The 26858-nt window shown below is 34.6% G+C and overlaps 1 protein-coding gene across 1 annotated transcript in view; it reads left to right on the top strand.

The window, feature by feature from the left end:
* HOMER1 (homer scaffold protein 1) overlaps positions 1 to 26858 on the top strand; it is a 126603-nt gene that overhangs the window by 55127 nt on the left and 44618 nt on the right. The window contains exons 4-5 of the mRNA XM_065940420.1: positions 2067 to 2159; positions 10125 to 10264. Of these exons, the coding sequence (XP_065796492.1) occupies positions 2067 to 2159; positions 10125 to 10264 (233 nt within the window). The remainder of the gene's footprint in view (positions 1 to 2066; positions 2160 to 10124; positions 10265 to 26858) is intronic.

Raw genomic sequence — 26858 nt, 5'->3', positions numbered from 1 at the left:
TTAAAACTATGATTATATTATACTTGCTGAATTTCCTGACAACAAAGAAACTAGGTTGTGGATTAATTTCTCAAACTTGTATGAAATGATTTTTTAACCTGAGTAATTTTTTATTATATTAAGTTGGTTCTTATTTATAACTACATCTTTCAAGTTATGGGCAAAAACTAATGTGACAAGGAAATAGTTTATTAAAATCTGTCAATCATATTGTTTCCTCTTATCTGATATTTTTTCTGAGAATGGTGTTTATAGTTAAAGAATTTGTTTTTCCTCTTTAAAGTTAGTGTATATTTTTGACCAGACTGACTGGTAGTGAATCCTAGTATTGTATGGTGAAGGTGGATTGACTATTAGGAAACGACCTATTAGTCAGCCCTAGTTTATTTATTCTCTAGACTTGGCTCCAGGAGCTTGTGATCAATCTCTTCAGAATGTTTTGGTTCAAAAGTACAAAATCATGAATTCTTTTCCAAGCTACCTTGAAGATTAAGGTTGGTGCTTTGTAGGGGGCCCAGAGGAGTATATAATCTTTTACATAAAAGAAGCAAGCATGGAAATATTCTGGCTTGTTTTTATCATTAAAAAACCATACATGGACAGAACATTATAAGAGATTGGAGAAGTCTCTGAAGGCAATTGTAGACAAGGTGCTCTCAAAATGTGGAGAGCAGAAGCACTGAAAAGAAATGTGTGGTCTCCTAAGGTTGACGGATGAGGAAAATTTCAACTATGCTTGGATTGTTAGAGTGCTTTCCAAGTGGTATTTTGTTATCATGGAAACCTAAGTCTATAAAAATTAACAGCAGCTTGGGTCTTTATGAAGTTGAGAAGAGTTTTAAACATTAACTACCTTGGAATGCCAAATTAGTGTAAGAAAAACTTTATGTACTACTTCAAATTACATAAAGACTAATTTTGGTTTTGCTTTTATCTCATTTCCAACAATGTGAACGTTACCTTTTTAGCTGTATATTCAGATTTTTTTTAGCAGTAATATGATATTCTCTTCAATTAAATTAGTATAATAATGCAGATTCAGTTTACTGATTTACAAGTTGTAGGTGGGGGGTAACAGGTCTAAGGTAAGAAGGAAAATTGTTATAATAACAGCTTTAATTTTGACCTTCTGTTTCTCTGCAGTAGGTCAGAATATCATGAGCCTTTCCTTCCAAAGCTTTCCTTCCCAAGATGAAAGTGAAATTGGGGTTGGTTTATCAGGTTTGAGAGGGACCTGTAATTTCATGTTTTTATTGCCAACTCTAATAGATGTTTAAAGCTGCACAAAGATTTTCAGTTTTTTAAAAAATCTGGTTATTTTGTAACCTTAGCTTATTGTCTCTGAGAACAGTGGGAGAGTGATTTCCACTTCCAGTGCGTAAAGAGATACTGTTTGTAGCCATGACCTTTATTAGATTACCTTGAGTTCCTAAGAGTTAGCATTTCATAAAAGTAATTTTTTAAATTGTTACCAATCTTAAAGACCTTCGTGGGGACCTGCTTTTCCTTTCTGCTGCTGTTTAGGGATGTTTGGTAATGAAACTTTAGTAATGTCATCAGAGACAGTAATAAATGTTGCTGTTTGTATTGCTGAAAATAAAATGCCTCATGTGATACAAGAGTCAACATCCTAGTAAAAGTTAAAGGCCTGCTCCAGATACAGAGATGTTTAGGAGTGGACATTTAGGTGATTTAAATTTCTCTGTGATAAGTGTGCCCATCTTTACTGATTTCACTCCCAACCTCCACCCCGTCCCCTGCCTTGGTCTTAGTAAAGTATATCTGAACAACCAAGGAGGGACATAGCAAAGCTAGCCGACACCAAATTCGAACTTAGTTGTATCATGATGTTTTTGAATGAGATTTGTCAGAGTACTTTATGGTATGCAAATGTTTGATGTTAGGTTTATTTTTCTGTCATTTTCATATTATGCCTATAATTGATTTGAGGGCTAAGTTGCTTGTGTAAGAGTCAATTATTCAGTAAAATGGAAGAAAATTAGAGTAAAAGTGGACATTAAGACCTATTTTTATTTGGTTAATGTATGTAGTCTTTCTGCATTCAGTTCGCAGAAAAGTTTCAGGAATTTAAAGAAGCTGCTCGACTAGCAAAGGAGAAATCACAGGAAAAGATGGAACTTACCAGTACACCTTCACAGGTGGGTGTCTAATTTCTATTCCTTGTTCATTTTAGATGATATCATGCCTTATGCCAGAGATAAATTTAGAAAAATAATGGCAAAATGAAGGTGATTTTCAAAGTGGACATAGAAATGCACTCTTCAGTTGATCTGTACTGGTGGAGTAAGGATTTTTCCCTTATATACCAACGTGTATAACAGTCTCATTGGGGGGGGGGGGGATCTGTTTAGCAATTAAAAGTCAGTTTTCTAATATGCATACAACTTGAAAACAATTGTAGGCAAAGAGCATAGATTGCCCTGTTGTCTGTCTTCTGCGATGATCAGTAGAGTGTGGCTGCAAGAGGAGACGTGGGAGACGCTTGGGGAAACAGAAGTTTATTGTACTCCCAGGTCCTAGAAGGTAACAGGGAAGGTAACTCCTGCTAGGGCCCCAAAAGTGGACTCTTCTCTGACACTCAGCAATGGATTGTCCCGCAGACACGTGTGCTGACCAAGCAGGAGACTTTACTGTGAAGGGGCGCAGCAGGCGAAGGGGACGCAGGGGGCCTGCCCTGTCACGTGACTTGCAGTCTCGGGGGTTTCTGCTGATGACATTAGTTCCCGGGCTGTCTCTGGCCAACTGTTCTGACTCAGGGTCCCTCCTGGGGGTACATGCATTGCTCCAGCAAGAAGGATGCAGCGAGAAGGATTCTGGGAGGTGGTAGGGCACGTGACATCCCCTTTTGAGCTTTCCTAAATTCTTCCGGTCGGTGGTGGCTTGTTGGTCCCATGCTCCTTACCAGCACCTCCTGTCATAAAGTAATTCATGCCGATGTTACTGTGGTGCCTGGCCAGGCTGGGCGGTTCCACCGTTTCCCTAACAGGACGCGTGTCCCCTCTAGGGGGCCGCAGGACGCCTCAGGTTGGGCAGCGGGCAGAGCGCAGGCGTTCAGGGGAACCCAACCAAGGCTAGAGCCTGTACTGGGGTTTCTCTTGGGAATGGCAGGCGGGGGGAACAGTTTAGGATTGACTAATCTGCATGGTTTCAACTGGCTCTCAACCATAGGGGCGGTTCCCGGTTGCCTAACACTCCACCCTTGGAATGTTGTCTCCCCCAAGGCATGCTCCCATTGTAGCCCCCTGCTGTCTCTAAGAACTGGCTATCTAGAAAGGTGTTTTTTTTTTGTTTGTTTTGTTTTTTTTATTTTTTTTTAGAAAATTTTTTAAGATGTCATCACAGTGTACAGAAAATTAAAATATATAAACAATATAGTTCTATCTTATTTTAACATGTGTTTAAATCTGACAATTGGGACATTTACATCTCAGCACTAAGACCCAAAGGTTGTAGGTTTTTAAAAAGTCTCACTTTTTCCTTTAACAGGTTAGTTAATACCTACCACTTGTCCATTGTAGTCTTTCTTCAGCTGGAAATTAATTACATCTCCAAGTAAAATTCACTAAATAGCTGCATTTCAGTACTTTTACAAAGGTTTTAATGTAATAATATGACTCAGAGAATGCCAGTTAACTTTTAGCTTTTTAATAATATACTTTGCTAAAATTTTTATTTCAGTTGAAATCTTACGGGTAAGGTTCAGCTTTATACTGGGTTCTTCTCTAGGCTAAATGTTTTTGAAGTGTCCTTAGGAGATTTTATAAAAGGAAGGATTGGATGTTACAAATGTTTCTGTGGAATATGTCAGTAAGTAGCTGATTTACATAAAACTTTCTTAAGGAAGTAGATAGTGATTGCTTTGGAATTTTGTGACTAGCCAAATGATTGGAACATTGTAGAAAATATTTTGCTCTTCCTTCCTCCCCGCCCCTGACACCCAACTCTATTTGGTAAACCCTACTGGTATAAAGAGTTTTGAGTGTTTTCAGAGGAAAGGAGAGCTCTGTTAAGTATGCTTAAAGTACACATTTCCTCACAGGCCAAAGGTGAACTCTGGATTGAAGCCAAAGCTCCATTATTCCTTTTCTATATTTGCAGAGACCCGGAATAGCATGAATGATCATTTTGAAACTTCCCTTGAATCTCCCTAAATGCTATGATAATGTAGTGATGTTTTTAAACATAAAAGCCTGTTTAAAATTTAGTGCCAGTACACATTGGGAGCTCTAGTTCCTCAAGTGAATGATTCTAGTGTCACTGCAGGATGCTCCAGCACATTCAATAAAAGAATACCAAAGACTCTAATAAAATGGTATAGATTACACTTTGCCATTGTACTTAGTTCCTGTTTCTAAATAGTAACTTGTTTTTGTTTAGTTGGTCATGAAATGTTACACATTGCTGCTATGGTCCCTGCTCCTCTTTGGTGGAAGGAATGTCTTTAAGCTTTTACTTTCCTCAGGGGAATCAAAGATGTTTATATTTGGAAAGTGCTGTGAAATACAATGAGTAAAGAAATGTCTTAAGTACATTAGCATTTGAGAACCAAAATATTCTGACCTTAATTTATCTTTTAAAAATATTTGAAGTCTGATTGTTAATTTACAGAAGCCAGAGAAATAGAGGGGAAAAGTATTTTCATTTCTCTTTCCTCCCCTTTCTTTTTTTGTATGACAGTCTCTTACAGAGATCATTAATATTTCTGTTTTACTTTGAACCATGTAATCTCTGGCCACGCTGATTCTGTTCATTTTGAGCTTGATTTTCACTGGTTTAATCCAATCTACTAAATTAACACTCTGCCTGGAGAATAGAATATTACTCAGGAATTCAGCAAAGGGAGTCAAGAGATTAAATGTGATAACTGATAATATAGATAGATAGTCTATATAATATATAGATATATATAGATAATATATATAGATAGTCACAGCTTTTGCTTTTCTTCAAGGCTGTATTGCAAACAAGTTAGGCATATGTATTTTCAGGTCAAACTTAGACATAAATTCTTTTTCTACCACTATGTGATCTTGAAAATTTTACTTAATCTAAGTCTGTTAATACATCTGCAACATGAATGTTACATTACTTACCTTACAGGATTGTTGGGTGGAATAAATATGATAACGATAATGTCACATTGACAATGTCATGCAATAATGGCAATAATGTAGACTCCAGAGCTTGGCTTTGATCTGGACTCTAACACTTAATAGTTTTCTGAGTTTAGGCATGTTAGTATTTTCTTTAATTTGTAAAATGGGAATAAGTTATTTCCTTACAAAGTTGTCATGAGCATTAAGTAAGGATTACAAAGTGCTCAGTGTGTAGTAAAGGCTTAATGTTAACAGTTGAGTTGTAATGTGACTATAATGGGGAAGATGATGCTATAAAGCCTTGACAGTGTTATTTAGAAAAATACAGATGCCTTAATTAAATAAAGCCTACATCAGAAGCCCCTGGAAGACGTGTTAAAATACAAATTGCTGAGTCCCAACCATTTCTAAATTTAGAAGGGCTGACATAGGGCCTTAGAATGTGCATTTCTAACAGGTTTCCAGGAGATGCTGAAGACTGTTGATCTGGAGAATCACACTTTGAGCAACACTGCTGTAGATAAATCCTTCCATCCCCCTAAAGGCTTGTGTTGAAAGGGGTCTGGCATTTAGAACAGAATTAGCCAATTCCCTCTTAGACTCTTGAGCTAAGGTTGTACAGGCGGTATAAATGTGTGGGTGTGTCATGATCTTCCTGTTGTCTTCATCAAGGTAACATCTCTAGGAATACATGAACTCATGTGTTAGTTGTCAGGTTCTTTCACATCTCTCTTTAAATAATAGACATTATTTTAAAGCCTTTTCTCTGTTGGAGATCTTATGTTCTCATGTTTTCATGGGAATCTTTTAAACAGTCAATGATACATAATCAAGAGTGATGATTGACTTTAAACCTGAAATTTCTTACAAAGTTCACAGTTGCAAAATACTGTATTTCTGTTAACTTAATGGAGAAAGGGGCTATATGATCAAATAATATCCAAATGTTTCTTCATTGGAGTTGAAAAAAAATTAATTTTTAGCTGTCAGTTGACTAAGACTTTTAAATTGAGTAAAATCTACTTAATTCCATCACTTGTTTGCAGCCAAGCAAAAGTCATGGGCTTTTTATTTTTTCCTTTTAATATGTCAGGTTGTGTAACATTGAACATATTGTAGTGGCTATCTTGATTTATATTTAGTATGTCTTAACTTTTTCCTCAAGATTTTTTAGAATTCACTTTATAGAAAAAATAGATTCTACATGCGTCTGAGTGTGTGTATTCAGAGAAAATCAGTTTCTTTTTGTGTGTGTGTGTAAATGTCATAATTTTTAAAATGTCCATTTTAGCAATAAACTGTATTTGCCCAAATGGCACTGGTTTCTTGTAAGTGATTATTAGGACCTCTGTGACTAGCTATTCGATCCTATGAAAGTCAGTTGATCTCTTTGGGCAGTGGTTCTTGAATCTATAAGGTCAGAGGTTTGAACTATATCATGTATTAAGGACATTTCAAATGCAATAAATCTTGAGTGTTTTAGATTTTCTTGGTATAAATGGATTTTTTGAAAGGTGGTCTGCGTTTAGACCTGTTACTATCCTAGACTATATTATTTAGTCTAGGATATATTCATATCTAGCCCAAAAATATACCTTTATAATTAGTGAATACCTATACATTAAATATGATACCTTCTTTGTCATAAGTATCATTTGACAAGTTTCATATTTACTGAACCAAATACCACAAGAACAACATTTACAGCCTCAGGAAAGATTTGCTAGAGCTCTCTTCATATAATTATATGCTCTCCAAAGTAAGAACAGTGAAGGCATATGTCTTTAATCCAGATTATGAATGTTTCTTAGAGTTGTGTTCGACTCTTTGTGACCCCGTGGACTGTAGCCCGCCAGGCTCCTCTGTCCACGGGATTTCCCAGGCAAGAATACTGGAGTGGGTTGCTATTTCCTCCTCCAGGGGATCTTCCCAACCCAGGGATTGATCCCAGGTCTCCTGTGTCTTCTGCATTGGTAGATGGATTCTTAATCGCTGAGCCAGGGAAGCCCAAAATTAAGAACAGTGCAGATATGTGTTTTTAATCCTGATTGTGAATCTTTCTTATATAAACCATACCAAATTTGATGGTCTACAATTTCCGGAGATTTGTTTTTCTTCACGTAGAGCTAACCCGTGACACCCACTCTCCTGCTGTGGCACATACCCCCGAACAGACACCAGAGAGAAGGCTGGTGACAGCACCCTGAAGGCCTGGCCTGCAGTGAGAGCCAGCATCATTTCTTTCCCATGTGATTCAAGATATTTCTGGGGCTTTTTGCTTTTTTCAAGGGAGGGCTTTCTTGCCACTTCATAAATGAGGAGAGAGAATTCTTAAGCACTTGCTGAATCTTTTACATCCTTGCTCAGGTTTTTTTTTTTTTTATAATATGGTCTTATCTTCTAGTTTTGGCTTCCTTGATACTCTTATATTTTAAAATGAAAAGTTTTTATTTGTTATCACTATGATCAAAGAATATATTATTTGATATATTTTCCCTTAAACGTTTACTATAGACGTGCTAGCCATATTAGCTTAGGAGTCCCTTTCTAAAGAGAAATTATCCTACTTTTTCAAAGTTTGTAGTCTAGCAAATATACTTCATGCTTTTTAAAAAAAATTGTTTATTTTTTAATTGAAGGATAACTGCTTTACAGAATTTTATTGGTTTCTGCCAAATATACTTCTTGCTTTTTATTTTGATATTTGATTTAAAGATATAAAATATAGATTTTATGAAAGTTAAAGTTTTTAATGAATAACTACAGTTGGATAGGAAATTGCACAGAATTTAATTTAAAAACAACTAGGTATTTGGAATATGCTAAATAAAACAAGTTTCACAGTGCTATTTTTAGCATATGTAAAATTTGGGTTTCACACAATACTTTTGTCTACCTCTATGGTAGTTGGAGTAGTTGGAGGGCAAAGGAGTTTCATTGCCCTCATGTACTGTTGGAACTCTTTCTCGTTCTTCTGAGCAAATGCTGATCTTTTTGCAAACATCCTTAAAAATAAAACATGCTCAGGGCTTTTGTTTTCATTTTAGATATAGCATCTAGGGTAACTTAAATATGCCTTTTGTTAAATATAGTGAATATTTGAGCCTCCGGAAGAAAAGCAACCTGAGGCCCTTTCTTCCTTTTCTCCTTCTTAGCTTGTCTCTGAGAACAGCCTGCTTCAGTGGCATCAACAGTACTATCCTCCCCAACAGCCATGCCTCATCAACTTTCTTTCTTCATTCCAGAAGGTCCTAAGAACCAGAAATTAGAAGACTCCTCCTCTCTCTCTTTTAATCCTAATCTCCTTTTCACTCTTATCAACCAGTTCTAGCAGGTCCTTGTGCTAATATTAGTGCTCTTTCATGTTAACAAAGCAGTTTGCTTCTGCTGTCATTTTCACTGAATCAGTTCTTAGCCAACTTACTGTTTAGTTGATTGGACCGTCAACCTGGATTATTTTAGTTTGGCCTTTCTTGGAGAAAAAATTTTCCTGATTTATTGAAACCAAATATGAACACCTCATGGTTTCTTACTGGCTGCTTAAAACTTTTCCAGGCTAATTGATATGGCCCATGATTGATCAAGAGATAGCCATTTTAGTTACTGTTCTCTCAGTAGGATTTGACTTTGTTGTAAAGCAATTTCATGTTGTCAGAATATACTGCAAACTATTTGTGCATTGACTTATCAGTTAATAGAAACAGTAGATTCAGATGAAAAATTTAAAAGAAATAAAATTAAATGTAAAACTGGAGGTTCCATTAATAATTGAAAAATAGGTGAGGATGTGGAATCAAGAAGGAAGTCTTTTGATCTTTTGATAGTTTGTATGATTTATAGTATTGTGGTACTATTCAAATATTTAAATGTGAAATAAAACACACAGAGCCGTATAAAACTAAAAGCCCCAGAAAAGGAAGTTGATCTCACCACGTTAACACTTTTCCATATTTCTTTCCAGTGCTTCTCCATGAGTGACAATTGTTACATAAAGTACATAAATATCATAATCTAGGTATCTCCTTATATCATCCTCTTTTTCTAGTTATAAGCACTTTCCTATATTACACATTTTCATCTTGTTTCTATTTGAGGAGATCTTACATTCTTTCGGGTTGACAAATTATGACCATCCCCAGCCACTCCCCTATTCAATACTGATCTTTTCATTTTCTTGCCTAGTTTAGCCTAATATTTCAGTTTTGAAGTTTATTGGTCAGAGATTGTAAGGGGTCCACCAAGCTGCTCTTTAACCATCTTGTGCTGGGTTCGTCCGTGGTTAATGGGTTTGTCCAATGACACCTCATTCTGATTTCTAATATCAAATTTAGATAATCTGGTGATGACAGTCATGAGAGTAAGTGTCAGAGTGAGCTTTGTTTTAAATTCCATCTATTTTCCAGTGGGATAACTTAAATTCACTTTGTTAGAAATAAAACAGGAAATTTTGCAAAGAGAGATAATATTATGAGTAGCAGACAAGAAAAGCTGAAATACACTAACATTATTGTATATAATGTGTTGCAGGAATATTTCCAGTTACTTTTCTAAATGACTCTTAGAACTGAAAATTATGGCATATAAAAAAATTGAGACTTAAGATTTCATTCTTTCTCTTCCTACCCTCCCATAAATAATAAATAATAATCTTGCTGTTTTGTCTTATTTTCTTTTTCTTCTCAAGTAATGATTTGAACATCTAACCAATTAATTGCTTATATAACCTGAAAGTTTTTTAGTTCTTTGAAGCTATATTTCTAAATTGTAGGTTTGCATTTTTAAATTGTATCATTTCAGATAGTTTTCTTGTGCATTGCTTCACTTAAAATTTTTTTTCTGTTTAAATTTCATTTTTTAAGTCTTATTCAAATTTCAGTTGAAATATGACCATATTTCAAAAGTAAGCATATATCAGGGTCAGTTTTAACTTTTAGATGATCTTGTGTATTTTAACAAAACTGTAACACTTTTTTAATCCTCACGCCCTTTTTTCTTTTTTTTTTAAAGGAATCAGCAGGCGGGGATCTTCAGTCTCCTTTAACACCAGAAAGCATCAATGGGACAGATGATGAGAGAACGCCTGATATGACGCAGAACTCAGAGCCACGGCCTGAACCCACTCAGAACGCATTGCCGTTCTCACATAGGTACAGATTCAGCTCAACCATCATGATTAAGTAACATGTAGAAACTCACTTGGTTTCAAATAAATCTTGCAAAGTTACAACCCTGAGTTAAAATTCCAGGTCAGATTTTTTATTTTATAAACTCTTAACTTCAGAAAAGTTTTACTAATTTATAGTTTATAGTTGCCTAGATGGACTGGAGTGGGCAATTTCTATTACCTTTGTAGAAAAAGGGCTACTGAGCTAATTATTGTACAGATCATTTTTCAGTGAGACAACATGTTATTACAAATCTCCTCTATTTCTTAACCCAGGCTGTAAAAGACCCTCTTTGTTAACCTGGTTTCCATTTTCATGTATGTTCTTGAGAGTTATAAAAATTAAAAAAAAAATTAGGTTTCCTACTTTGAAATTAAGCTTTGCTGTTGCTTAGAGATTGATCTCATTGTATGATTTCAAACAAGGAATGGTTTATTGGTGTCACTTCCAGCATGAACCTGTTAATGTCAGATTTACTTTTGCACATCAACTAACAGAAGATAAATCTTCACATGCTTCTGAGTTTTAAGGAATTTGATACTTTAAAAAGATACAATTTATTCTAAATATGTTCCAAGCCAGTTACACTAATTATTGGCCATGTTGGAGTGTTTTTAGGATGTAAGGAGATCTGAGAATCTGCAAATGTAAACAAGTACCTATCAGTCATTGTCTTTATTTTTATCCTTTGGAAACTTTTGACCTAGGTAGTTTTAATTAAAATTAAGAAAAAAGTTTTCCTTTGTCTTGCATCTCTTTCTGGACTAGCTCAAAAAAAATAAAATTCTTTAGCATATTCAGAAGAATGGTGAAGTGAGATACTCCAAACTCTTTTCCATGAGAATTTTAATTTTGATTGAATTGGTTGAATATTAGGGGTACAGGACTAAACTTATTAGAGACATTGAGGGCCCAAGGAAGAAGAAATTTAAGATTTTTCTTAGGAATGAATGGGGGGAAAAGTGTTTGACTATGAGGCTATTCCAGTTTGTTTCTTGCATAAAAGAAGCACAGTTTGGAGTTTTCGTAGAGGCGATGCTCTAAGTATTTCAGGATAAGCTCATTCTCGTTTCTATAGCTGTAAGAATGACGGAATGTGTGAACATTTTTGGTTCATCCAGTCTGAAGACTGTATGTTTACACTGATAGTAAACCATACTAGTTTTAAAAATACACAGTTACTGCTAAAGAGCAATGTGATTCATGTGCAGTTTTTAAAATATTTGTATTGAGGGAAGCAAAAATTTCTTTCCTATTTAGCACATCCAATTAGTAAATAGATGTACCTACAGTGAACATGATTATAAACTTGATTTCTTTGCCTAAAACTTAAACAAGACATGTGCATTGAATTCTGTTGTGTTAAGAAATAAGAACTTTTGTATTTATCATTGGTAAAGCTGTTTCTAATCTACTTTTTGCACCTAGAATTTTCTGAGTGTTTATTACTTTGCTAATCCTCAGTACTTGGAATTACTAACTGCGACTGGTCATCTATTGATTTTCTCTGTTCTTGGGAGTCAAATAGGAGTTACTTTCTTTGATGTGAAGATACAGCTTCTTTGACTACTGGAATATGTAGGTCAGCCAAGGAGATATTTGAGTTCTGAAAATGAAATTTAACAGGTCGATTTAAGCTTTTGGTTATATTAACGGCATTATGCAATCTTAGAGTTTTCTTATTTAAAAAATACTTTAGGATTTTAGAAGATTTATCCTCTGAACTTGTTTTGATTTTATATCAATCAATATTAATGAATACTCACTAAGTTACTTGATTAAAATTAAGATTTCTACCTGAGATAGGAAACTGAATCATTTACAACTGATGTTAGAATATCAAAATAATGTTAGAGATTTCAGAGATGATGTAATCTAGGATTTTTCAAACCGTAGTGGTTTGAAATCAACTTGGGTTATTCATTTCATTCTGAAAAAGAAATATAAAATTAAATAGGAAAAAACAAAGCTCAACATTAGGAGAAGAAACTGTGTTTCAGTAATATATATATTTTAGTGTGGGCTGGATTATAGGGTAAAACATCAAAGTTTGAACGCTTGTGCCTTTGACACATTCCGGACGTTAGATGATTTGTGCTAGGTCACATGGGTTATTAGTAACTACTTTAGGTTTACGGCTTAACGCTTTTGATCCTAGTATGTACTACCAAGTTTTTTAATAGTGCATTTTAGTCTAATCCCCCAAACAAGCACATTGTTGTGTCAGGAATTTAATACATGTTTCTTTATCAGGAAAACTATATAGAAATAAGATCAATGTTTCATAAATTACACAAAGAATATTAAAATAATTTCTCTTTAAATCTGAAACTCGCAAATATTTAAACTTGATACACTATCCTTTTTTACCATGGCAAAGAAAACATTTAAAATCTGTGTTTTTAAGGCTTGCATATACTGTTTATTTTTGCCTTTCTTCCTCGGTACTTTTTTCAGCAGGAAAGAATGAATAGCCAAAAAGGTAGTCTGCCAACATTCCTCTGTTTTGGTTGATATCATTTTATTGCTAAATTAGGAGCAAAATCACTAGAACATTTATGTGTTGTTTTCTTTTTTTAAAGATGGAAAGATATGGGAAACAATGATCTAGTCAGGGAAGTGGACTGAGTTGATGATAGTAATAGCTATTTAGCAAGCCAGCTTGTGCCCTTCTTAAAATTGAAGTTTTATACCCAAATCTTACTGATTCATGAATTAACATGCCAAGAGAAGGCCCTGAGTTTTCATTCGGTCCTGAAAATTTAGTAATGTATTTATAGTTTATTTACACTATAAGTTTTATTTATTTTTTAAGAGGTACTACTTAGTTTTAAAGAGAAAAGAAATATTTCTTTTATTAGTCTTTAAGTTTCAAATGTATTTGAAAGAGATAATACTTTAGTGAACTCCCATGCACCTATCTCTGAGCTTCAAAATTTAGGAAAAAATGACCAGTCTTGTTTCATTTCTAATCCTACCCAGTCTTCCATGTTTGTATTTTTAGAGCAAGTCCCAGGCGTATAATTTCATCCACAAATACTTTTTAAAAATTACTTCTGTATTTTATTATTTACTAAGCTAGTACAACTTTTTATATCTAAATTCTATTTACTGTCATTATAGAGTTACCTTTATTTACTCTTGTATTTGATTTTTTTAAAATTACGCTGCTGAACTAAATTTTAAAATGTATGAACTGCTCAATATTCCTTAGTCAAGTGCTACAGTACTGTTTTGTGTCCTTGTTATAAACTACACAGAAATATTTTCATTAAATAAGTTCTGTTAAATTAACACTTTTAAAAGTATATTTATTTGAATGCTATAGAAGTCTAGAGATGTGTAAAATAGGAAGATTATGAGGATGAAAATCTTCACTAATTTCTTTGGGGAAGTAGTATTAAGTTTTACCTGAATTGCTATTTTTTCTTAGAAAATATTTTTTTTAACCTAACTGATAATACCCTTTTGGGACTGAACAGGTATACACTGACCCACTGAAGTGTTCAGGATTTTCTTTGAGGCTGTAGTCTTAGATTAGGTATATAATTGACCTTTGAACAACACAGGTTTGAGCTTACAGAGTCCACTAAGATGTGGATTTCTTTCAATAGTGAAAATTACAGTAGCACACAATCCTCAGTTGATTGAATCCATGGATGTGGAACCAGGGATACAGAGGACCACCTGTATATGCATGGCTTTTTACTGCATTGAGGGTTGACACCCCTAACTCCCTGCATTGTTCAAGAGTTATCTGTATACTAAATAAAATACTGGATGCTTGATAATATATATATCTATCCATGTATATATATAATATTGAGGACAGTTTTGTGTTCTCATTCCAGGAGGGATTTGTTTTCTTCATAGTATCAGCTATATGGAATTTTGGAATTGACTCGTTATTTCTCAATGAATTCTAGGATATTTTTGAAGATATAAAGCTATCTAAAATTCTCTTAGAAATAGTTAATTTTGTAGTTTCTCAGGGCTGTTAGAGGGTAATACTAAAATATAATGCTGAAAACGGAAATTTTTTATTTTGTTCATTGTGAATTTATGATTTTCAGATATATAGTAATATATTGATAAATAGCTGCTGTTATATTTTTTAGAGTTGAGAGCAGATATGTATATATAGCAATAGTTTATGAAGCTATTTTTATACTGATAAATTTTAAAAAGTTTTATTATCTTAATGGAAAATTGGCTATTTTGAGCACCTATTACATTTAAATTCTTCTAATGTTTAGATAATGTATTCTCATGGTGCTGCTAGAATTTATGCATTTGGAGGTATTGCATGTATCTTCTATTCTGTTAAAGAGATTTTTCCACCACTTTGTGTTTTTCCAACAGATTCATTAAAGGATATATGCAGAATCATTACTCCTTAGTATGTTGACTTGCTTTAAATGAGTATAATGACAATTTTACCATAATTTGAGTGGGTTTATTCCACTTGTATTTAATAGATTAATTGCTTCATTTATTATCAGTTTCCAAAAGCTACTATTTTAAAACTGTGAATAGAGATTTTTGTACATTTTCAAAAATTAAATTTCACTGGAAAATATACATGCAATTTTAGTTACATGTTAAAAAACAAGCAGTGTTTTATCTTCACTGGAATACATTTTGTACGTACTTTGAACATGATACAAACAGAAAAAAGCTGTTAAGAGCTCTGGAGTACTATATTCTCTACAGCTGTGCCGTTGGTCTCTCTTTTCATGAATAACTTCTAGGATTATAGTTATGAAGTAAAACAGAAATAATTTCTGTGGACAGCTCTTGTTTGAATAAAACTGTGTAAAGCTGGGGCTTGATTTCACAAGAAGTGCTTTATCATTGATAAAATTGTAGATAAAAAAATGTAACTTGTAGGATTCCCCTTATAGAGTTACAAATATTATTATTCTACCTCAAATCAAACCTCAAAATTACAATTAGTTTTTAAAAATTAATTTGGAGGCCAAGACAGTGAGAGAGTACAACTCAACATTTTGGAGATAGCAAAATTTCCTTTACCGTAATTATAAACAGCATTTTGTGAGAAGTGCTGTGGTAATTTGGCAGTATATATAGGTCTGCATTTTTCTGGGAACTTCGAAGTAATCCATGTATTTTTGAATAAGATGTGATAAAAGTATAGTTTAGTGACCGAGGGTTTACTTTCTTAGGTTTTTACATATATATATATTTAAATTTCCTATCTTAAATTTTTAAGAACTAATCTTCATTCTATTTTAATGTCTTCTAAAAGATTTTGAAGAAAATATATTTTCCAAAGCATTTTGGTTGGGAATTATCACTTAATATGGATTATTTGCAAGAAGAGAAGTACTATTCATATGAGATAATGATATTACTAACATATCTCCAGTTAGAGATTGTTCCTTCCCCTTCTTCTTCTCTGCCTTACCACTGAAATTAATGGGAAGACTTTTCACCAGTCCATCCCTTGTGATTGTTAGTTTGTATTTTCAGGGTTACTAGCTTGGAGTTAGGGGTGCTATCGCTCACAAAGAAGTAGATGGATCTTAGATTAATTATGACCTCTTTCCTAGGACTTTTAAAATCTTTCTAGGAGGACTTTTAAAAATTCTTTTTTTCCCTCCATTTGTGTTCTTTGAGGACTGTGGTGGGGATTCTGTTGGAAGGGAGGTGTGTGATGATGACAGTTATGCCCTAGGACTTAGGAAAAAACACTCTTCCTTTGGACTTGGCGTTCTGTCTTTCCTCTTACTAGAATAGCAACGTGTGAACATAGGCAGAGACCAAGCAAGTCACATGAATGTGTGACGTTTGTGATGTGTGGTATATGACAGTATGGAATTGTGAGGTCTGTGGTAAGGTGAAGTATACATGGTTTTTCCAAAGACACTAAAGTTTTTAAAACATAAGGCCAAACAGAGAAATGAAGATTATGTGACCCGTCTGGTTTCTAGTTTAAACTTTCAAAAGGAATCTTTGTGAGTTATTAATATATATGGTTTAGCCCAAGGTAATGATTTTAAGCAAATTCCCAGCTAGTAATATCTGTTGTCATAATGCCCTTATTAAGTTCTTGGTGGTGGTATTTGGGAAGTATATGATTTGAAGATTTGGAATCCTGGATATTTACTCTTTGGTGACATACTACTCTGATAGGTGTTATTATCACTCTCAAATACAAAAATCTGACCATGTCCCTTTTCTCCTTAAAATATTTCAATGGCATGATGCATGTAGATCAGTCCATGGTCATCGGATGAGACTTACCCAGTCTCATCACCTTGTGATTTTGTAGCAGCTACTTGCATTTGCTTTTGGTCCTCCACTTCCCAGGTGACGCAGTGGTTAAAGAATCCACCTGCCAGTGCAGGAGACGCAAGAGACGTGGGTTCGATCTCTGGGTCAGGAAGATCCCCTGAAGTAGAAAATGGCAACCCACTACAACATTCTTGCCTAGAAAATGCCATGGACAGAGGAACCTTGTGGGCTGCAGTCATCCATGGGGTTGCAGAGTCAGACACAGCTGCACACATATGCACTCCACTTACAAGCGAGCAAACACAATACTGCTCATCTGCAAGTCTTTGCTCCCTTGTTTTTTTGATGTTCTCCCTTTTCTTTGGAGTGACTGTATACACACACACACACACACACTCCATGCTTCCTTGCACCCTACTTCTGTTTTTGTTATTAGTCGATTAGTCTTGTCAGACTCTTTGTGACCCAATGAACTGTAGCCTGCCAGGCTCCTCTGTCCATGGGATTTCCCAGGCAAGAATACTGGAGCCGGTTGCCATTTCCTTCTCCAGGGGATCTTCTTGACCCACGAATCAAACCCGTGTCTCCTGCAAGTCTCCTGCACTGCAGGTGAATTCTTCACCACTGAGCCTCCCACCTCTGTCTCTAACTTGATCACCAGCTGATGAACCCCAGTGTATCCTTAGAAGTCCCAGCATTACATCCTCTAATAAGCTCTGTTTCATGTCTCCAGACTGAATTGTGTGTCTCCTCTATTAAATCCTTGTTGCCTCCAAACTGACATATACAGGTTGACATTAGCCTCTCAGTCTCTCCTGGGGCAATGATTGTGCTTTATTCACTTATATCACCAATGCTTAGTACAGTAGGCATTCATTAAACATGTGAAGGGAACGATGTTCCTCGCAAAAATGGAGTATATGCTCTGAATGCCCTTGGTACAGTGCTTCAAATGTAGAGTTACACCTAGAGATTCATAAGACATTAAAGCTAAGATATATTAATAAAACTAGTTACCATCTTTAAACAGCAGTAACTCTAATCAACTTAAGTCTTGAGTTTAACTGAGTTAGTCTAATTGTCTTCAAAATCACATAACCCTCCAAGAGGGTTTTTTTCTCTATCATGTTTCAGACTCTCCTTGTCTCATTTTTTTTTTTTCTATCATTGGTCAATGTATATTTGCCATCACTTGCTGAACTCCCCTCTAGAGTCTTGGCTTCCAGCTAAGCTTCGTTGAGTTGTATTTCTTGGTAGCGCATACTGTTTCTAGTCATTAGGCATTTAAGAGATAAGGAATAAATGTGCTGTGTGGAAAAATATGCCTGTACTTTTACTGTCACTGAGATGACAGAAAGGGTTAAATAAGTTGGTGCAGCTTGATCATTAGCATAAAAATATCCCAGATATATGTATTCACCTGAGCAGAGCTAACAAAGATACCCATGTGAAGAATAATTACTTTACCTTTTTAATTCTAGCAGGATCTGCTTTGCTATTTTTTTTTTTTTTGCTTTGCTATTGATATTCTCATTAATATTGTTCATAGCAGTTTTATTGAGCTACAGTGCACATACTAGACAATTCACCTATTTAAATTATATAATTCAGTGATCTGATTATATAATTCAGATTTGGTACAACCAAAACTGTACCACAGAGTTTCTACAATCATGAGTTTCTACAATCAATTTTAGAACACCTCATTACCTACCCGTAAAGCCTGTACCCTTAGTGGTCACTTCCCTCTTGCCCTTCATACACTACCTGCCTCCCCCAGTCCTAGGCAATCACTTATCTACTTTCTCTCTCTGTAGATTTGTCTGTTCTGGACATTGTCTATAAATGGAATCATATGATAACGTGGTCTTTTATGACTGGATTCTTTTACTTAGGATGTTTTTGGTGTTTATCCATGTTGTAGCATATGTCAATACTTCATTTCCTTTTATTGCCAAATAATATTCTATTAACCCACTCATCAGTTTATAGACATTTGGCTTGTTTCTACTTTCTGGAATTTCCACCATTGTTATGAATAATGCTGCTATGAATATTTATGTATGTGTATTTGTGTGGACATAGGTTTTCAGCTCTCCAAGTATATACCTAGTAGTGGAATCGATGGGTCATATGGTAATTCAGTGTTTAACCTTTGGAAGGAACTGCCAGACTGTTTTGCAAAGCAGCTGCACCATTTGAATTCCCCCCAGCAGTATGTAAGAGTTCCAGTTTCTCCACATCATCATCAACATTTGTTAGTTTCTCTTTTTTGTTATAACCCTCCTTGTAGGTATGATGTGGTATCTCATTGTGGTTTTGACTTTTATTTCCTTGATGGCTGATGTTGACCATTTTTTCACATGCTTATTGGCCACTTGTATATCATCTCTGAAGGAGTAGCTACTCAGATTCTTTGCCCATTTTTAATTGGACTTTTATCTCTTTGCTGTTGAATTGTAGTTCTTTATATATGCTAGATGTTAACTCCTTATAAGTTAAATAATTTGTGGATATCAACATTTTCTCCAATTCTGTGGGTTGCCTCTTCACTTTCTTGATGGTATCCTTTGCAAAACAAAAGCTGTTAATTAAGTTCATTTATCTTTTTTTTTTCCTTTTGTTGCTTATGCTTATGGTGTCATATCTAAGAAACCATTGCCCATAGGCACAAAGATTTATACCTGTGTTTTCCTTAAGAATTCTATGATTTTTAACTCTTTAGATCTGGCCAGTTTTGAGTATTTCCATATGTGATGTAGAACAGAGGCCCAACTTTACTCTTTTATATGCGAATATCCAGTTGTCCCAGCATCATTTGTTGAAAAGACTGTTCTTTTCTTACCGAGTTTTCTTGGCATCCTTGTGAAAGTCAGTTGACCATAAGTGTTTATATCTGAAGTCTCTGTTCTATCTCATTGATCTGTCCTCAAGCTGTTCTTCATTATGGCAGCTTTGTAGTAAGTTTTGAGATTTGGGATGTGTGTTCTCCTATTTTATTCTTCCTTTTCAGGATTGTTCTGATTATAATGAGTCCCTAGAATTTCCATGTGAACTTTTGGATCAGCTTGTGAATTTCTATAAAGAAGTAAGTTGGGATTCTGATAGGAACTCCACTGAATCTGTAGTGAAATTTGGAGGGCAGTGTGTGTGTTAGTCTGTCAGTCGTGTCTGACTCTTTATGACCCATGGACTGTAGCTGTCCAGGCACCTCTGTCCATGGAATTCTACAGGCAAGAATACTGGAGTGGGTTGCCATTTCCTTCTCCAGGGAATCTGATCTTCCCCACCCAGGGATCGAACTTGGGTATCCCACATTGCAGGCAGTTTCTTTCCCGTCTGAGCCACCAGGGAAGCCTGTCTTAATGTTAAGTCTATCAATTCATGAACATAATGATGTTTTCCCACTTAACTCTTCTTTAGTTTCTTTCAACAGTGTTGTTTAGTTTTCAGAGCATAAGCTTTGTACTTCTTTTGTTGAATTTATTCCTAAGTATTCTTTTTGATGCTGTTATTAATGGAATTGTTTCTTGTTCATACTGTATATAGAAATACAGTTGAAGAAAAAAAAAAAGAAATACAGTTGATTTTTTTATAGTGATAGTGTAGAGCATAAACTTGGCTAAACTCTAATTAGTTTTATTAGATTTTTAAGTAACACCTGTAGGATTTTCTATATACAAAATCATGTCGTCTGCAAATAGAAATAATTTTACTTCTTCCTTTCCATTCTTGATGCCTTTTATTTCATTTTCTTGACTAATTACCCTGTCTGGAACCTTAGTACGATGCTGAATAGAAGTGACAAGAGTGGACATCTCTGTCTTGTTTCTGATCTTAGAGGGAAAGTTTTCAGTCTTTCATCGTTCAGTATGTTATTAGCTGTGACTTTTCATATATATTCCTAGTTTCTTAGTTTTTTTTCCCATTACTATTTAGTCTGATTGATTACAATGATTTCATTCCCATAATTGGTATCTTTAAGAATCTATGCTTTGACAAATATAACAATATGCTTTTCTTATATTTACTTCTTAAAAGGTAATCAATAGTTTATTTTAAAGGGAAAAAAACCCTCAATTTGAGAGGAGGAATTTTTCTTGTAAAATTGTTGTTATTTTTTAAAAGCCTATCACTGGGCCTCAGTTTTCGTACATAAAAATAGGAAACCTTCGAGTTTTCTAGCTTTTATCTCTAGAATATGTGAAGAACTTTTATAGACAAGGAGATGGGAGTATATTTGCTTCTTAACTGATTTTGTTAGTGATGTAGTTGACTCTTTTCTTCATGTTTTTTAATTAAGAGAAAATAACTGATAAAAATGTCCTTTTTTAAAAAAGAGAAAGAATGTAAGTAATTTTTAAAAAATGATACCAGATAAAGATGATACAGACAGTAAAGAATATGCCTGCAATGCAGGAGACCCGGATTCGATCCCTGGGTCAGGAAGATCCCCTGGAGAAGGAAAAGGCTCCCCACTTTAGTATTCTTGCATGGAGAATCCCATGGACAGGAGAGCCTGGTGGGCTACAGTCCATGGGGTCGCAAAGAGTTGGAGGCAACTGAGCAACTAAGCAGGAATGCACGCACTGGATAAATCATAGCATTATTTCAAAGAATGCTAAAGCATGTTCTTATTAAATATGAATAGAAATACACATATTAAGTTATTCATTGCAAATAGCTCTGATTTCTAGTGTAAATATTACTCTAGAAAAGACTCATCCTCCATTTTTCCTTACTGAATTATAGAAATGTTAGTTGATGATTATGTTAAGTGATCAGTTATGTGATCAGTGCTTCTTTTGTGCCAAGAGTATTCTTAGTTTACCATGAAGGGATTGCATTTCTGGATGCATATAGTTTTCAACCTACTTGATGCTCACCTTTAAGCAACATAAAGATGTTATAGTCATGCTGCAGGACAGTTTAAAACCTGCCTGTGCATACCAAGTAGAAAATTAAGTCACTAGGTAGGTTTAGTCAATTTTTTTTACTCTCATTTACTTTGGAAACCAAAATTTTTTTAAATTTAAAATTTCTGACAGTAAAAGTTCTCCATGATACTTAATATGAAACCTTAGACACAATTATATATAAAGATTTCCTTCATGGCTGCTTTGGCGTCTATAATGTGAGGTTTTTGGAAAAGCATGTTAGCAAAAGTGATTTTAGGAAGTGTATTTGATCCTTTGACTTAATAGTTTTTTGTAATCAGGTCATTTTAGGTTATGCTTTACTCACAAGTTAAATTACTATTAAAGAGGTGACCTAAAGCATCTCTGGCTCTGTGAAATAATAGATTTTTTTTCTCATGAGATATAGATAATGAATATTAGTAATTTGTTCAGTTACATGAAGAACAATATCAATGGGTATTTCTGACTCCACAGACAGTGCTATTGTATAGTACCTCTTCAGGCCTCTTCAACTTCTTTTAAAAGGTATAGATAGCTACGCCATCCTGTTATTATCACACATTATCAGAAAGTCTTAGCTTCCATACCAAAGGAGATGTACTTTATCTTAGAGGTCTCATAACCCACAGGATATATTAGGTGTCAGGGCCTAGACAAATATCACATTTTAGTGTTTTGGAGAGAAATTGGTCTCTTGGGCAGAAACAATAAAGAAGAAAAGTTACATATCTAAGTGAACCCAATTGCCTTTCCCCCACTTCCCACTTTAGGAAAAGTTTCTGCTTGAACATTTTTTCTTTTTATGGGAAAGCTGAACTCTTTTACTTCCTTATGTCCTGATATCTACTGGAAGGGTTTTTGGTTTGTTTGGTTTTTTTTCTTCAATTAAGATTTTTTTCCTACTGCGGAGACAACCTGTTTTCCTCGGTAGATGACTTCTGCAACCACCTTTAGTTTTGGAACATAGTGGAGTCACCATTTCCACGAAAGAAAAGGATCTCCTGTTTATCCTAATTGGAAAGATCAAATAGTCCCTGACTGAGATAGTTACTGATATGGATGAAACATGACCCTTTAAAAAGTTCTAATCGTCACAGATTTAACTGTGAAGAGTCAAAAGAACTAGTACCTATAATGAAGATACTTAAATGTATGAGTTCCTCAGATATCTCTGAGTAGCAGAAGAAAGAAATGATTTGGCGTGGCATCTTATATTTGTTCCTTTGGTAAATGCTATTATATTTGCTCGATCTAATTTTCAGAAGCCTGAAAGCCTTTGATGGAGAAAATTTTCTGCTTCTTAAAAATCAAAATAGCTATTATTCCTGATAAAGATAGTGGAAAAAAAGCAACCTAATTTTCCTAGACTTCAAGATAGCACTGATTTGTAGATGCTATGTGAGACTTTGATACAGCTATTTTTCTGTATGTAATTTGAAAGTCTTTTCTTGGTGCTTTTCTTTTGTCATCACATGAGAACACTTAACTCCCCACCTCACAGGGATGTTGTGAGGCAAATTTTAATTGTTCTTAAGAAAAGTGTAAAATTAATCATTCTTGATTCTCTCTTCATTGGTAGTGTCCACAATCATAAGATTTTATTTTAAAACTCACTAGTACTTACCAATAGTTATAAATGGATATTTATAGATGTATTAAAATGAAAGTAGAATAATGAAGTTGTATTTGATTTTATTAGTGAGCATCCTTGTAAATAATTTAACTGCATGAAACGTTGCATTAATTTTTTTTTCAACAAAGAGCCTTTATACAATTATAATTAAAGAAATGCTAAAGTAAAAGTGTCTGGTTTCCCCTTTTATTTAGTTGAGCTTTAATTACTCATACCTTTTAGAGAAATAAAGTGTAACCCAAGCTACCAATTTCTAATGAGTAGAAAATGAAAAGAAAAATACAATGAAATAGATATAATTTAAATAGATACAATATAATTTAAATAGATATAATTTAAAACTCATAAGAGGTGCCCAGAATTTAGGCTTTGAGTAAAATTCTTGTGTTATTAGGTAGAGGTGAAATTTTAGTAATATTTTCATTAAAAATAAGATTACTGTAGGAATAGAGATTTGATAAGCAGTTGCTTCACATCACAGCAAATAGAGAGAGCAAATTTGCATTATTAAATAAAGGAAGAATGTTTAAGTATTAGCTAAAACTCATGCATAGAAAATTCTTGTTAGCCTGCAGAATTTGATTTTATTTATACAATTGCATTTTCATAACATATTTTGGAAAGTAGTTGTACAACATTTGCTGTTCCACATAAACCAGCCAGCCCAGTTTTACAAATCAAACTTAGATAAAGTGTGTGGATTACTGGATAGTGGCTCCTAGAGTGAGACGCTTAAATCGCCGGCAAATAATTGCTGCAAATGCGTCTGCTGCTTAGTTTTTACCAGTGTCGTATCAAAAGACAAATCAAGTGAAAGTGAATTTCCGAATTCAGGATTATAATCTGGCATTTGTAAACAAATGATTTAGAAGATCTTTTCTAAATTACTGTATTATTTAAATATGTGTTTTATAACCTATTCTATAAAAATGGGACATTGTCCTAGGTTAAGTGTGTTTCTATCAAGAAAGTATTTGAAATCAGAATATTGCATTTTTTGAACTCCTCACTTAAAAAAAATTAATAGCTTTAGATGAACTTTGTAAGCTTTACTTTAGCTGAGATCCTGCTGCTCCCTACTGTCATGCAGGCCCCAAAATTCACTCAATCCTGTTGTTTAAATCGTTAACCTCTTTAACTTATATAGGGGAGCTAACTATTGAAGAGGCCTTTCTTTCAGCTAACTTGGTTTTATCCTTCTTCTCAACATTTTCATAATAAGCCCTCATTTAAGCATTTTATGCGTACGTTCAGATCAACTACTGATATGAATCATATAAATTGGTTCATAGTGTATTACTCTTTATTCCTTTTAATGCTGATATGTTTAAATACTACAGGGAGAATAGTATTTTGGAAATCCTAACGTCATAATAATGAGAAGAACACAAACCAAACAGTTAATTTGAGAATAATTATGAAATTATTGATGAATTTTATGTATAAGCATTAATTTTAAAAAAGCTTCTTTAAGAAAAATTCTGAACCTGGTTTCTCTTGCCCATACTGATTTTTTAAGTATCAAAAATGATTTCTAAAACTGAGAGGTTGTTTTCTGATTAAAAAAAGTAGAGCACTTTCTTTTCCTCTCAGATATGGTAGCATCTAATGTAGTATGTGCTCTTCTAACAAATCTATCATAGAAAATAAATGTTCAAGTTGGTGAATATGTGCTTCAGAAATAATGAAGAAATATAACTGCACTAGTCATTACCTTAACAGTATTCCTTTTCTGATCTTTAAAACTTAGAAGGGCTATCTTGCATCGGTGCCTGTTTTATTATGGGAACAGTTTATAAAATATATCCTGAACCTGATATAATTCTAGAGAGAATAGTTTCCTGGGAGGAAGTGTAGATAATATAATGGTTTGTGATCATTTGTCGGTCTCTGAAAATAAAACACATTCTTACCATCATATGGCTTTCAGAAATAAAAAGGTAAACTGGGGTTCTTCTGGTTATGCCACCAGTAGTGTTCTTTTAAGAAAATTGCTTCATCACTCTACTCTGGTTAAGAAAGAGAGGGAGACGGGGGTGAGTAATGATTTAAAAGGCCCTTTCTCTTGATTGTCTTGAGATGATCCTGCCTCAGTCCAGGAAATGAGTAAGATATCCTCTCGTGGTGGTCTATGGCTGGGTGTGAGATTTAGTACTGAATTTATAATTGTTAAGAACATTGATATGTTACTGTGCTACATAAAAAATTAGACTATGTAAGTCGTTAGCCATCTTTGTCTTTAAATAGAACATTAAGAAAAAGGAATATCGTATGCTTTTGCATTATGTGCACACATAATTAAAATTATTTCAATTCCTTCCAGATGGCATTATGGGTTCAAAGTGTGTGATTCATCAGTTATTACTTTTCAACAATAAACTCATTTAAAATTAGAACACTAGCAGAGGAGATCACATAGTATTATAATGTCCTTGGATGGATTATTATAATGGGATGAATTTCTGAACTGTAATACTATCTAATAACTAGACTTATAGTTTGAAACTCTTAATGACAATTAAATCTTCTGTACTTGGAAATGGATTTGAGTAGTATTAAATCATAAACAGCAAACTGAAAGAAGCTTGCTTTATATAGTGGCTCACTTTGAAACATAGTATTAGCCGATGGAAAGTGGTGAAGTCTGATATGCTGTCCTTTGAGAAAGTAAAAATTTAATAGGTAATATATTGTTGAGGAGGGCATGGCAACTCACTCCAGTATTCTTGCTGGAGAATTCCCATGGATAGAGGAGCCTGAAGGGCTGCAGTCCATGGGGTCACAAAGAGTCAGACACAGCTAAGCACACACATGATATATTGCTACAGCTGGAAGTAATGGTGGAGGCATTTAACACTCCAAACAGTGTTTGATGTCTCATCTGTGAGTCATAATTCACAGTTTAATACAAGTTCTAGACTAATTTGTGGAAAGCATTATGCCTAAAAAGGCCAGGGAATAATACTCCTTGCTTTGAATTCACTGAAGTTCAGTGATACCAGTTAAGAGAAAGATCATCGGTGTTCTTCATTTTCTTTCTCAAGAGATCCTTTGTATTTGTTAAATAATTTTTATTAGAATGTAGTTGATTTATGGTATTGTGTTAGTTTCTGCTGTAGAGCAAAGTGACCAGTTAGACATGATTCTTTTCCCATATAGGTCAATACAGAGTACTGAGAAGAGTTTGCTGCAGGTTTTTATTATCTATTTTCATCTTGTAATAGTCAGTTTATTTCAGTTCAGAACTCTGAATTTGAGGCTATGTGCACTATCCTTAGGGCTTCAAACACTTAGGTGGTATCAGTTCAGTTCAGTCGCCCAGTTGTGTCTGACTCTTTGCGACCCCATGGACTGCAGCATGCCAGGCCTCCCTGTCCATCACCAACTCCCGGAGTTTACTCAAACTCATGTCCATTGAGTCGGTGATACCATCCACCCATCTTATCCTCTGTCGTCCCCTTCTCCTCCCGCCTTCAATCTTTACTAGCATCAGGATCTTTTCAAATGAGTCAGTTCTTTGCATCAGGTGGTCAAAGTATTGGAGTTTCAGCTTCAACATCAGTCCCTTCCAGTGAACACCCAGGACTCATTTCCTTTAGGATGCACTGGTGGATCTCCTTGCAGTCCAAGGGACTCTCAGCATCTTCTCCAACACCACAGTTCAAAATTCTTCAGCACTCAGCTTTCTTTATAGTCCAAATCTCCCATCCATACATATCTACTGGAAAAACCATAGCCTTGACTAGACAGACGTTTGTTGGCAAAG

Source organism: Muntiacus reevesi, chromosome 7, assembly GCF_963930625.1.
Source record: "Muntiacus reevesi chromosome 7, mMunRee1.1, whole genome shotgun sequence".
Lineage (NCBI taxonomy): Eukaryota > Metazoa > Chordata > Mammalia > Artiodactyla > Cervidae > Muntiacus > Muntiacus reevesi.
This window is presented reverse-complemented; position numbering and strand designations above follow the sequence as displayed.